At 39.9% G+C, this 13,184-nt stretch overlaps 1 protein-coding gene across 1 annotated transcript in view; it reads right to left on the bottom strand.

Moving 5' to 3' along the window:
* CHAT (choline O-acetyltransferase) overlaps positions 1-13,184 on the bottom strand; it is a 31,164-nt gene that overhangs the window by 15,825 nt on the left and 2,155 nt on the right. The window contains exons 2-5 of the mRNA XM_053983927.1: positions 12,090-12,234; positions 4,523-4,714; positions 2,296-2,414; positions 817-870 (exon numbers count right to left, since the gene is read on the bottom strand). Coding sequence (XP_053839902.1) covers positions 817-870; positions 2,296-2,414; positions 4,523-4,714; positions 12,090-12,152 — 428 coding nt within the window. The 5' untranslated portion in view covers positions 12,153-12,234. The remainder of the gene's footprint in view (positions 1-816; positions 871-2,295; positions 2,415-4,522; positions 4,715-12,089; positions 12,235-13,184) is intronic.

Genomic DNA, 13,184 nt, shown 5'->3' with positions numbered 1-13,184 from the left:
TTTACTCTCATACAGCTTATGAGGGGTAATGTTTTATGCTAGTTTATCTTGGTTAACCATGTCTTTAGAACTGTTACAGTTCTAAACTAGCAATATTTCCTTTAGTTCCCAACTCTCAAATTCTCTGTATCGCTTATTTCCTTGTACTTCAATAAAACTCTAATTTTCAGCTGCCATATTCTAACATGGCTAATGAGGGCTGAAGATCTAACACGGTTAATGAGGATGAACTGTGACTTTGTGGAATGGTGCATAATACATACATGACTTGAAGAATCATGCATTTCCCATGTGTTTTTATTCAGAAAGTAACAAGAGCATAAGTAGCTTATTTTTACTAGCTACTGAGCCAGCCTTTCTGTGGTGAGACTTCCCTGCTGGGATGTGTTATTTCTCTGGGGGGAGGGAGGTGGGACAGTGCTGTTGTAAGTGGAGAGTGCACTATGTGGAGAGTGCCAGGAAAGGTGTGCAGGCTGTGTAACCACAGTGCTGCTGCCCTTTGGGTGTGGGGAGCACAAGCTTCCTCTTGTGTTCTCAGTAACTCTGTTAGGCAAATTGTCTGTGCCCTTTTGGGCTGCACTGTGCCTGCCTGAGTGATGGCTGCCAGCCGTCAAAAAGGATCCTTCTTCAACCTGTTACACTGCAGGAATACAGCAGAAAGGGCATAAAAAATTGCTGAAGCACTTGCCCTGAAGCATGCTGGAGCCCCAGCCCTTCCCCATGCTGGAGAGGTGCAATACAGCCCAGCTCTGTACTGAGAGCAGCCTTGAATCAGAAGCCCTGTGCATACTCAAGCTCTCCTTCCAAGCCACTTACGTGTCCAGTAAAGCTTTGTAGTCTTGCACTCCTGAAATGAGATTGGCAGCAAACCTGCAAGTAGCAGAGAGAAGTGACATCAGTCTTTTGTCATTTGGCAATGCTGGGCTGTTTCTGGGAGACAGAGGAAAGCCTGAATGATTGATGACACGGCATAAGGAGAAAAAGTCTTCTGCCTTGGCAAGGATAGCTCCCTGCCCCCACCCAAAACCTAAATTAATTCATGTCAAGAGAAATATGAAATCCTAGAGACAGTCCTTTCAAATGGTTAAACAGACTACCACAGGAGGAAGCCTGAAAGTGCTTATTTAGAGAATGGGAGCAGAGACTGAATATTTAATGGAATCCTCACATGGGTTTCAATATCAATACTCACAACCTGTCCAGTATTAGAGTACTTCCTGTCCTAAGCAGATATTATTTTTGCAGAGCTGTGGACAGGTGTATTTCTTCCTGACATTGTCCATTTGCACTGCATCAGAATGGGAGGCTCTGGGAAAAATATTTCCTTGTTAAAGCACGTGCATTAGAAAATGCAAAGTGGAGGTTTTTTGAAAGCTGTGTGCACAATAAATTTAGTCAGTAATGAATGGAAGCATTTATAGTTATGTTTAAAGTAAAGTAAAAAGATGCATTAGCTGTCTATGAAAAATGTTAAAATAATGCATATTTGTTTCAAGGTTCTGGCTGTTTTATAATAGCATAAATTCACATGCAGTTAATTATTTCAGTAATGAGCAGCTAGAGAGTGCTAAAAGCAAAGAGGAAAATTGCACTATCTGAAGGTAGATTTTTACTGTTTTAAAAGGAAGGATGTTTTGGAAAGGCTGAAGAATGGAATCCTGTTTTAAGGGTGTCTGGAGACACCTGTGCTTGGATACATGCTTACCTTCCCACTTTTTAAACAATAGTAATTGCCCACAACAGCTCAAAGTAGAAAGATCAGTTCAGAGCTGGGACTGATGGACTGAAGGAAGCAGTGTTCTTGGGGAAGAATGATTTCTGAATTCTTATTCTTAGATCCCCTGTGTTTCTGGTGCCCTTTTGTGCATCTGAGAGGGACAATTTAATGCCAGCGTGGCCTTTTCAGTTTGCAGGGTGGCTATGAGTCATAGTGAAGCCATGTTAAAGATTATTTCCCTTGAAACTGTGTGTCAGAAATCAGTATTTATTTTTTTTTCATCGCAAAGTGGTTTACTTGAATCACGTACAGTAAAAAGCTTTGTAAATATTCCTTAAAAATATAAATCCCTTGGCATTTTTTTTCATGCAATGAACGTAATAGCAATGACATCTCTCTTTCTGAATATCGGTATGAGTTACCCCAGAAACACTGCCCTTGGTCAGCAGGCCTCATAGGAAATAATTTTAATGGCTACAGCCCTTATTTTTTAATGAAAGTTGATTGTCTTTTTGCAAAAGCCGTACATTTAAAATATCCTTTCATTTAGCAAAAGCTGCAGAGTCGTAATACATTACCTCAGCTGGTCATTTATGTCCTTGAAATGCTGACGGGCAAAGATAATTGCGGGGCTGGAATTGACTGGAAGAGCCAGGCGGTTGTTGAGGTACATGTCATCCAGCCAGTAGTTAAACACCTGAGGGAAGGGGACACAGCATCTTAAAGCTGCCAACAGCACACAGAAAAGCATTCTGGGGGTGAGGGGACAGTGCCTGGTGCTCCTGGTGTCAGCCATGGGCTCTGATTAATGGAGCTGCTGAGCATTTTCAGTCTGGGCTCTGTGACCTCAGCTCAACAGAAGTCAGCCACAATTCCATAATCCTGTTTCTCCATCAATGGCAATTTACAGTGTGTTCCATTAAAAACTACACAAGCTCCAGATTGTGGTGCTTTGGGTATTTTGTTGTTTGCTTCTCTCTACAACCAGAAAATGTTTGAATACAGCATGTTAACTCTTGCATAGCAATTAGAATATGTTTAAAAGAGGACCAGGGTATTACTAGTGATGCCTTTTTTCAGGGGGCTTCAAATATTTGTGAACAATGCCAAGATGCTCCATTGCCAGCCATCAGATATTGTCCTGCAGCAAGACAGAGCAGAGAAGAATTTCCCAAGCCTAATGGTTCAGTCCTGTAGAGAATGGCACATGGATAGGGCCCCTGGAGAATTCCCTTTGTGTCCACTGACACAAATGCACATTGCTGATTCTTGACCCAGACAGACACACATTAAATTTCTAACAATTTTTATTGAAAACACACATGAACAGTAACTGCACTCCTTTATGTCTGAGCAGAGATTGAAGAATCATTATTTGGAAAATGGAGGCTTTAAAAGATCATAAAAAGATCAAATGGCCTTTCTGAGAGGGCAGGCTTTGCATATGGTAACTATAAACAACAATGAAATTATGCAAAAATAATTACAAATGCATGCATCAGTTGAAAAAGTTTTCCTCCGAGATATTTCATTGCTGTTAGAACAGATGCTTCCCCCACAGTCTCTGGAGTCTTCAGGGGAACATGCTAGAGATACACTCCTGGCAAGTTAAATTCCAAATAAAACCATTTCTAATTTACCTTAAGAATCAGGTATTTATTTTAATAACCAGTATTTAAAACTGCCACAATTTCAGAAAATACTCATGCACCCTTCCTCTGTAATTTTCATGATATAAGTGTTCAAATGAGCAGTTGTCTTCTGGAATATTATTTCCTATCAGGAACACTATTTAAATGCTGGTTAGTTTAGCCACCACAAAGTTCTGTAATCACAATATGAAAACAAGATTGGGCAGCATTTTGTTCACAAATTAAGCACTGCTTTTAAAATTAAAGCACTGACAGCACTATAGCCTTTCCCCCCTGACTGTAGCAGCAATTTGATGGAGTTTTTTGGTGTGTCATACAAAAGGGAGAAACACAATTCACTGACATCAGTAACAAGCCTGCAGGGTTTCACTGAATCCATAGAATAATTTTCCTTGTTGGAATGGAAGGACTTCAATAAAACTCTAATTTTCAGCTGCCATATTCTAACATGGCTAATGGGGGCAGGATGAACTGCGACTTTGTGGAATGGTAAAATCTACTTTAGCTGTGCCTTACCTAATTTGCCTGCCTTGGGAAGAAGAAAGCTGAACTTTTGTAAAGGCAAAGGTCTCAGCATGGTCTGTGTGATAGATGTACATGTGTATACATGTATGTGCATATTTGGCAAAGTAACTACTTCAGGGTAACTACATTTGTATAGTGTGACAATGAATGGCAAATAATAGTTCAATTTTAAAAGGATAATTCCTATAATGAAGTATTCCATTCCAAAATAATTGGTGTGGATCAGAACTTTGCGTAGATGGCTGTGCAAGGCACTTTTTAAAGCCCTATCAGAAAGTATTTTTAATTTGAATAAAAATTCTACATCCTGTTATTTAAGGCAAAGGAAGAAATTACATCCAAAAGGTGTGTTTCCTACAGGTGTTGTGACACTTCTGTTTATGAACCTGAGCTAAATGAATGTCCTTATTAATGTCAACAAACTGCTGACCTGAAAACACAATAATGACATGGATTTTGACAGAATTTTAAAAATCTAGCCTATTACTTCTCAAATATTCCTTTATCAGAGGAATATTTGCATTGACCTGCTGAAAGAAAACAGTGATTGCATAGAGAATATCAGAAAGAACTTTTTAAATAAGCATCATCAAACACAGCAATTGTTTTTTCCACTGCATTTGCTTACCCAGTTTATTGTCTTTTCACTTCTTTCCTCAAGCATTTGCTGCAAGGATTCCCCCAGGCCTCCTGCAATTCCAAATTTCTCCACGATGGCCTTGGTCTTTTTAAATTGCTCCTCTGGCACCAAGTGTTTCATGCACTGTAGGTACATGTGTAAGGTCTGTTGCAGTGGTGGAACAGGAAGTTTTGGCACTTCCTAATCATTAAAAAAGAAATATAAATTAATGAGTAATTCTACTTGTTTCCAATCTGTCCTCTTTTGTTCTCTTATGTTTTTTCCTTTTGTTGCTGATTAATATGTTACATCCCTTTAAAGTTAATTTATGAATAAATAAATTTGAGAGGCCAAATTTACTGTTTGTAGGTTTTCAAATGGATAGAGCAGTGGACTAGTGGAAAATTATCGAGGACACTATTCCTTGGTAAAAATTCTAGAAATCCTAGGACAAAGAGGCATGATGCAAGGAAATACCCTGAGCTAAGCTCTAGGAAATCTGCAAATACATTACAAAATAATCAAATAATACCTTAATACCTTAACAATAATAAACTTCTTTCATTAGTAAAGAAGTTGTGATTAGCTTTTGGTTAGTAAAACCATGGGTTAATACTTGTCTGGTTGGTAATATGAATGCTTATACAATGATAAAAAGAAGCAAACATGCAGGTGTACCTGTTTATTAGTACTGACTATGTACAGTCCTCAATAAGCTTGTACTTTACCCTGCCACACCTCTGCTGTCAGTCAGTCTGGATCCCCCTAGCCCCCCAAAAGGCTTGATAAAACATTTCTATTTATACTTCCTTTATCCTTACCCTGTTTGGAGCAATAGTATCTGGGAAGAAAAGAGTTCCATGCTGTCCATGCAATTAAGTTTCCTTTATTTTTTAATGTAGAATTAACCAAGTGAAGTGTAATTAGTCATTCAAAAGCCAGAGCAATTATTGGGACACAAAAGACACATGATGGACTTTGGACCTGGTTAGTATAAGAGATTTGATCATCAGGATGCCTTGGCAAGAACAAACAGAACTTTGAGGATTAAATCAAGACTAGCTGAAGATTAAATCAAGACTTTCCGAAAAAGAAACATCAAGATTTCTGCAAGTAAGAGATGTTGTAAAATATGTATAAGTTTGTTTATGTGATGATTAACCCAATCATTGCAGTAAAACATTTCTAGCCTTCCTAGGGTAGTATATAAGCATATGTAGTCCACAGTCAGTTTGGATTCTGACCAGCCCTCAGTCTCCCTCTGTGTCCATCGCTGATACCTGGTGCTCCGCGTGAGGAGAAGGACCAGCCTATCTGGCTGCAATCGGCGAGCCCCTGGAACTGATCGTGACGGTGAGAGGACCGCGTTTGGGCCCACAATCACCTGTCTGCTGCAACGTGACAGGTGAGCCAGGGGAGCTACACTATGGGACAGAACATGTCCAATGAGAGAGATGTCTATGAAACCATGCTCGCCCTTCTAGGCAGGCATGGCTCCCCCATCCTAAAGTGCAACCTTGAATCACTTTTACGATGGGTATTACGCATACTCCCCGACACCATCCCTTCTTCTGTATTTACCCCCTGCTTCTGGGACAAGGCCGGTGTAAAACTCTACAGCCTGGCTATGCTGCCTGGCCACAAGCCAGAGCAATGAATGCTTCCTGCTTGGAGAGTGGTCATGGACGTGATTAAAAAGGAGGGAGGGAGCGAGGCAGCCTGCAAGGCTACTGCTGAGACGGTCACGGCAACTGTGCCGGACCAAAACCTGCCAAGGTGCTGCTCCCCATCCCTGTCCGCACGCCCTCCCCAGTGAGCACCAGGGATAGAGCCTGGTCACCACCTCCAGTCCTATCACCACACTACCAGAGACCCCAGAGCTGCCAGACACTTATTGCTTATGCAGCAGACACTGACTCTAGCAGTAAAGGGGAGCTGGACCCTTTCGACCCCGAAGATCTGGACTTATTCCCTTCAGATATGCATAACAATTGGTTACGGATGAAAAGGAAAGCCCTTAAGGACAGAGACTTTGACACTGCTGCAAGAATCTTTTTGGCCCCTGTGCGACTCGGCCCGAGGGAGGGAAATCCATGATGGGAGCCCCTAGGTCACTCAGAAGTTAAGGAGCTGTGCCATACCGTGGTGGAATATGGACTGGGGTCCCCTTACTTTAGTAATTCATTAATAGCAACTTTTACTACTCACCTCATGAGTCCTCATTATGTTATGTTTTTGGCAAATCTTTTGCTCACACTGACACAATATGCAATATATATGGCGCAATGGAAAAAAGGACTGGAGAATTTAATTACAATGTATGCAGGGCATGCAAACCAAGCCCTGGCTGCCTTAAATATTGACCACCTGGGGGGGGGTGGGTATACCAATCCTAATGGCCAGGCTGCCTTACCAAGAGAAGCCCTAGAGAGTATCACAGATGCAGCTCGTTTGGCATTTCTTAAGGTTCCTGATGCCAAAACCCCTCAACAGTCCTTCATAAATATCAAACACGGTCCACAAGAGCCCTATATGCAGTTTGTGGACAGATTAAAACAAACACTGGAGAGACAAATCAATAAGTATCAAGCAAGGGAAGTTATACTCCTCAAATTGGCCATAGAAAATGCCAATGAGGATTGTAGTTGCCTTTTGAAATCTTTGCCTTCTGAACCTGAGCCCACTTTACTCCAAATGATACAAGCGTGCAACCACCTGGGAACACTACAACACACCACGGCAATCACCTATCAAGTCATGGAGCAAGGCATAGTGGACGATTTTGCTGCCCTGAAATTAACCCCCGGAAAGCAGCTGGTTTGTTTTGGCTGTGGGGAGTCTGGACACGTTAAAAGAGACTGCCAAAAAGCACAGAAACCCAAAGCCCCAGGTATATGCCCTCGCTGTTGGAAAGGTCCTCACTTTGCTAATCTATGAATCTATAATCTACTTATAGCATGGTGCTGCTATAAGTTTCATCAGAATGGCAAACCTTTACAGGGAAACTCATCTTGGAGCGCGGAGCAGCACCACGCGAGGTCACAAATCCCACAGCTGACGCAGCAACCAGGAGCAACTGCCAACTTCCAACCAGCCCTGCCCGCCGGACACCTGTCGCTGACCTACATGCAGCCACCCCGGGCAGCACAGGACTGGACATACCAAACAATGTCACAGTAACATTACTCGATTCATCTGTTCATTTGCTTCCCACAGGAGTTTTCGGACCATTGCGACAGCGTATGCGTGCTTTGATCATAGGCAGATCATCCACCTGGATAACAGGGTTGGTTGTTCTCCCTGGGGCTATTGACTCTGACTCGGTTGGGGAAATTAAGATCATGGCTTGGACCCCTCAGCCGCCCTGTGTGGTCCTGGCCGGGAGCCCTGTTGCCCAACTCATACATTTTCTGGCAGCACCAATAACTGAACAGAGGGGAGAGGGGGGTTTGGTTCCACAAGGTTCCCACAGATTTTTTGGACACAACATATATTACATCTCAGCATCCCACATGCCAATGCAAAGTGACTCTGAAAGGCAGGGACATAATTTTAGCAGGACTCCTTGATACTGGAGCAGATGTGACTGTTATCTCAAAAGGCCAATGGCCCAGTGATTGGCCATTACAGTCTGTGCCTCAAGTGCTCTCGGTGTGGGTGGGAATAGTCAAAGCTTGCAAAGACAACACTTTGTGTACCTTACAGGGCCTGATGGGCAGATTGCCACAGTTAAACCTTTTGTGCTGTCTGTCCCCCTGGTTTTGTGGGAGAGGGATGTATTGACACAGTGGGGAATTTTTATGCATTCAAATTTTGTATAGGAGTTATTGGGACACCACCCCACAATGGTCCCTGGCTGAAGTGCCCCAGATGCCTTCAAGCATTGGAAGCAGCCCAGTTATCAAAAGCGACAGACCTAAAGCCCTGAGGGACACCTTGCCTTAGTCAAACCAGTTATATTTCCAGTTACTTGCCTTTTTAACAATGTATTTTCTTGTGAATTTTTTGGGACAGCTATTAAGTATTATATAACTAATGTTTTATTGTTTTAGCCTCCAATGTTTATATCCCATTACTTTTATTAAGCCGAACTCAAATCTCTCATACAAGCAATCTTTAAAAGCTGCTGCAGGGGGTGCGGCCCCCCTGCCTGGCACCAGCCAGCATGGTCTAACCTGCACGGCATGCTGAAGTTATAGCACACCAAAATCCCAACTGATGCTACCTGCTATCTGAACTCTGTTAACATTTACCTTCTAATTTTAGTAACTTGTGATTTTTAACAGGATTGTTACTAGAAAAATTCAAAGGTGCTTGTGTGAAAGTGGTGTCTTCCTACATATTAATAACACAGCAAAACTGCATAGTTCACTGAGAGTATTTAGATAAGTCATAAATTCAAGATTCCTTAGCTCACATTAAGACAAACTTTGAACTTTATTTGTAGTAGTTATTTGAGACTTAACTAGAATTAGTATATAAGACTTCACTGTCGGCTTTATTAAGTGCTTGCTTTTTACTCCATAGTTTCAACAGGGTAATTTTATTGTAAAATTTTCAGAACAGTTGTTATTTACCTTGATGTTTAACTGTTATATGACAAATTTTCAGTAACTTTTTTGTAATAATAGAGTTTAAATAAGTTAATTCTTTTTAAGATTAATTTTTGTTTAGTGTCAGTGATATTTAGTTTAAGTTCTTTTAAGTATATTTTTGTTGTTTTACTGAAGTTAAGTTTTAGTGAAGTTGATTTTAAGTTTTGTTGAATTATACCTGTTTAAATTGTAAGATATAATTCCTTTATTATACATATAATCATATGAATATTATTATATTCATATAACAACATTGTGAATAACAATGAAGCCTAAATTAATTTTGTCAAAATTTGCTTATTTAAATTACAAGATACAACTATTTTATTATAGAAATAAGAACAATTTTTGCTATTTTATTTTTATAAGTAGTACTGAAGAATGAGTAACCATTTCATATTATGAGTGCTATCAGTTGTAATCTGTTTAATGCTTTTTTTTGTTTTACTACTATTTAACTAAAGATAAATGACAAAGACAGCTGATTTACAAACAATCACATATTGTTGTATAGCTATTTATAAGACGTATATTATTCTTCTAACTACTATTACTAAGAGATTTTAAAAATATATTAAAGAGACTTTTCCAGTTAAAGCCTGGACCATGGCCAAGTCCTAGCCTTAACTAGTAGAGAAATATACCAATAAACCCAAGTGTTTCCTACATCAAAACTATACTCAAGTCATTCTGACTTGCCAAATTTGGACCTCTAAGTGTGAAACCTCCTTTTAAAGTGAACATGGAGGGCTTACCTGGGAATAGTTCTCCAAGCCCCCACTTTATAAATGGAGCTTGCCAATTACTACAGACTCTAAGTAATAGTACAATATTTAAGAAATTGATAATGCATTATTTTAAATTGCCATTCTATTTTTAATGTGCTACTAATTGTATATATTATCTGATTTATTTTTACTTAGTTTAAGTTTATTAGTTTTATTGTTTAATGTTGCCTTCATGTTCATAATGAGAAATACACATGCTATCAAAAACCAAAAAGATTAGGGAGAATATGGTTCCTCCAGAACTGTACACTAATATTTACACAAAAAAAATTTTAAATCAAATCAAATTTGACCCCTTACCCTCCTGAAGCATCCTTGGAACTCCAAGAATTAGAGCCCCTGCATTCTATGAAAATGGATTTTTGTGTTAATTTTAAATACAGGGGAAAAATTAGTCTAAAACTTTAAAAATGTTTCTCCCTATCACCCCGTGTATAAGAATCAAACCTTTTGGTGCAATTACACCTTTTGCAATCTTTCTAAATCCAGTAATTCCCCCCCTGTGGCTGCCATCAGGAAGGTTTTTAGTTTATAAAGATCAAGCCTGAGCCTTTAGTGGCTAAAGTTTTTAGCTAAAACATTATTTTTAAGATGGGTATGTATGTGATGATTTTCATAATAACTGTATTAATCATGATACCTTGCTTGTTTCAATGTGGGCAGAGATTAATTAATAAGGCCCTTAAAGGAGTGGTTTTGGTTGAAAAGGGAAGGGGGAGATATTGGGACACACAAGACATATGATGGACTTTGGACCTGGTTAGCATAAGAGATTTGATCATGAGGATGCCTTCTGTTTCCGAAGAAACAGAACTTTGAGGATTAAATCAAGATGAGCTGAAGATTAAATCAAGACTTTCCGAAAAAGAAACATCAAGATTTCTGCAAGTAAGAGATGTTGTAAAATATGTATAAGTTTGTTTATGTGATGATTAACCCAATCATTGCAGTAAAACATTTCTAGCCTTCCTAGGGTAGTATATAAGAATATGTAGTCCACAGTCAGTTTGGATTCTGATCAGCCCTCAGTCTCCCCATCTCTCTCTCCATCGCCAATAAGCAATTATGGGGGCAGTGGGAAAACAAAGCCAGGAGGTAATTCATGAAAGACTGGGAAGTTGCAAGAGGCTGTGATGCTCCCTCCCTCAGGGAGGGAGCTGTGTCACCTAGTAGAGAAATGGTCATCTAATGTAGCTATGCTTGTCCATTAGTGACTAGTGTAGGCCGTAAACTTTTGGAGGTTTTATTTTTCTGATTTGATTTTTGCCCATCTCCTAAAGTAGGCAACGTTCAGATTTTTTTGCTAGTTCTTGCTGTAATGGACATTCATTTTAGTAGGATTGCAGGCCATAGTGTGATTTTGGGTGGAAGAAAGGATTAGCAGTTACCTGTCCCACCTGCTGCTCAGAGTTAGTCCAGTGCACGCAGGGAGGGAAGGTGTGGAGGAAGTGCTCTGAACAGTAGGCAGGGACTGGGTGTCCTCTGAGCTCAAGTACCAGCTCTGCCTTTTGACATCGACAGAAAAGTCAGTGATGCATTATGTTCCCTATCTAGAAACCAAAGATTTTAGATACTCATGAAAAGTGTCATAGGATTACCTGTTATTCTGTAATACACCCAGAAATAAAAGAATGGCAATTCTACAGGTTAGTCAAGACATATTTCTTCTGTCATTGATTTCTCAGTCATTGGAAACAGATGTGCTAACTAGTATTTCTTTCTGATACCTGGCTTTGGCCCAATCTTTCTGGGTAAGGTTCCTGTGCAGTTCATGACCTGCTTAGGAAAAAAACCCTGAAGGCTGACTATTGACAGGCATGCACACCCAGTACCTTCTAAACCAGCTTGAAAATGAATCATACGTGATAGTTTGATAGTGCTGTACTAGCATGAATAATTCCATGCCATCTCTGACTTTGTAATATAAAAAATATTTGTAGTATAATAATATTTAATTTACTGTGGTTCTTCAGAGGATGTTGGAAGAAAGAGTTTATTTGGATATGAGAAGCACTAGTGTTTAATCAAGGTTTCTGGCTATAAACTGTTGCAGGATAACTGGTGTTCTCTGAGATGAAGATATTGGCTCTAGAACAGAGCTTGGGTTACAATTATGATATTAATTTATAGAATTAAAAGTTGTTAAGGCATCTTCTTTTTTTCCTTTTTGTTTTCCCAGAAAGAGTTACTTACTCTTTCATCTTTACTGCATGAATCTTTCTCCTTCTTCTGCATGTTTTTTTCTAGGTCAGGCATTCCTGCATTTCTTTTGGTATCTTTCGTTGAGGACAGAAATTGAAGTCACTTGGGGGCACTTATGGAGCCTGATGCCTCAGTTCTGGAAATAGAAAAGATTTAAAGTCCTGTCAGTACCCATTATTTATAACCAAAATGTACGAGGGGAGTATTCCCTGCACAAACACATACAGAAGCTTCAGAATGCAAACCTGAAAAGAAATAGAAGTACAACATTCAAAGTAGCTAAACTGAGCCCTGTGGAGATTGCTCTGACATTCTGTTTGTCTAATTTGCTATAAATTTATTTATTCAGAACTATCTGATGCTTATAAAAGGTCCCTTCTCAGCATGGTTTATTTTGTCACTGTAATTTACTTTGCAATTTTTTGTGGCATAATCTGCGTGCTTTGTATTACTGTTATATGTTAGCTGGAGGAAAGAGGGGATTTTTATTTGAATGTACTTATGTTGTCACAGGTAATGTTGCAGTTTTCTATATTAGGATCTTATATTTTCTCCCCTTACCATTTTATATGAAAGCACCACAGCCTTTAAATGTATTTTTCATGGCATTGCTCCATGGGTACAGTGAGGTGCTGTGCTAGAAGATGTAAAAAGGAGCTTGATGGAGATGTGCCTTTGCCCTCTGCAGCCTAGAATCTCACAGGGTACCAGTGCTTTGGGGCATAGGTTTGGGCTGGGGGTCCCTGTGAGCCTGCCTGTGAAGGCTGTGGAAGGACTGACAGGGGTGCTGTACGCTGGGTTCGAGCCGCTTCGTAGAGCAGTCTTTCCAAATAGCACGTACTTATCCAGGGAGACAGCTTAACCTGCTAAAAGTCACAAAAGTGATCTGTGACAGAGCAAATACTTCCACTCGTGTCTCTCTGGTACTGTGCTTATTCTGGTTTTCACTTCTGAAGATGCCTCTTCACTCCTTTTCTGTGCAGGAATAAGCTATCTGACACGCATATTTCTTCTGATATACTAGTGACCACTAATTGTCCTTCAGTTATGACTGTACATAAGTACAGCTAAAGCAGAGGGAATTTT

The sequence above is a fragment of the Vidua macroura genome, chromosome 8 (assembly GCF_024509145.1).
Source record: "Vidua macroura isolate BioBank_ID:100142 chromosome 8, ASM2450914v1, whole genome shotgun sequence".
NCBI classification, from domain to species: domain Eukaryota; kingdom Metazoa; phylum Chordata; class Aves; order Passeriformes; family Viduidae; genus Vidua; species Vidua macroura.
This window is presented reverse-complemented; position numbering and strand designations above follow the sequence as displayed.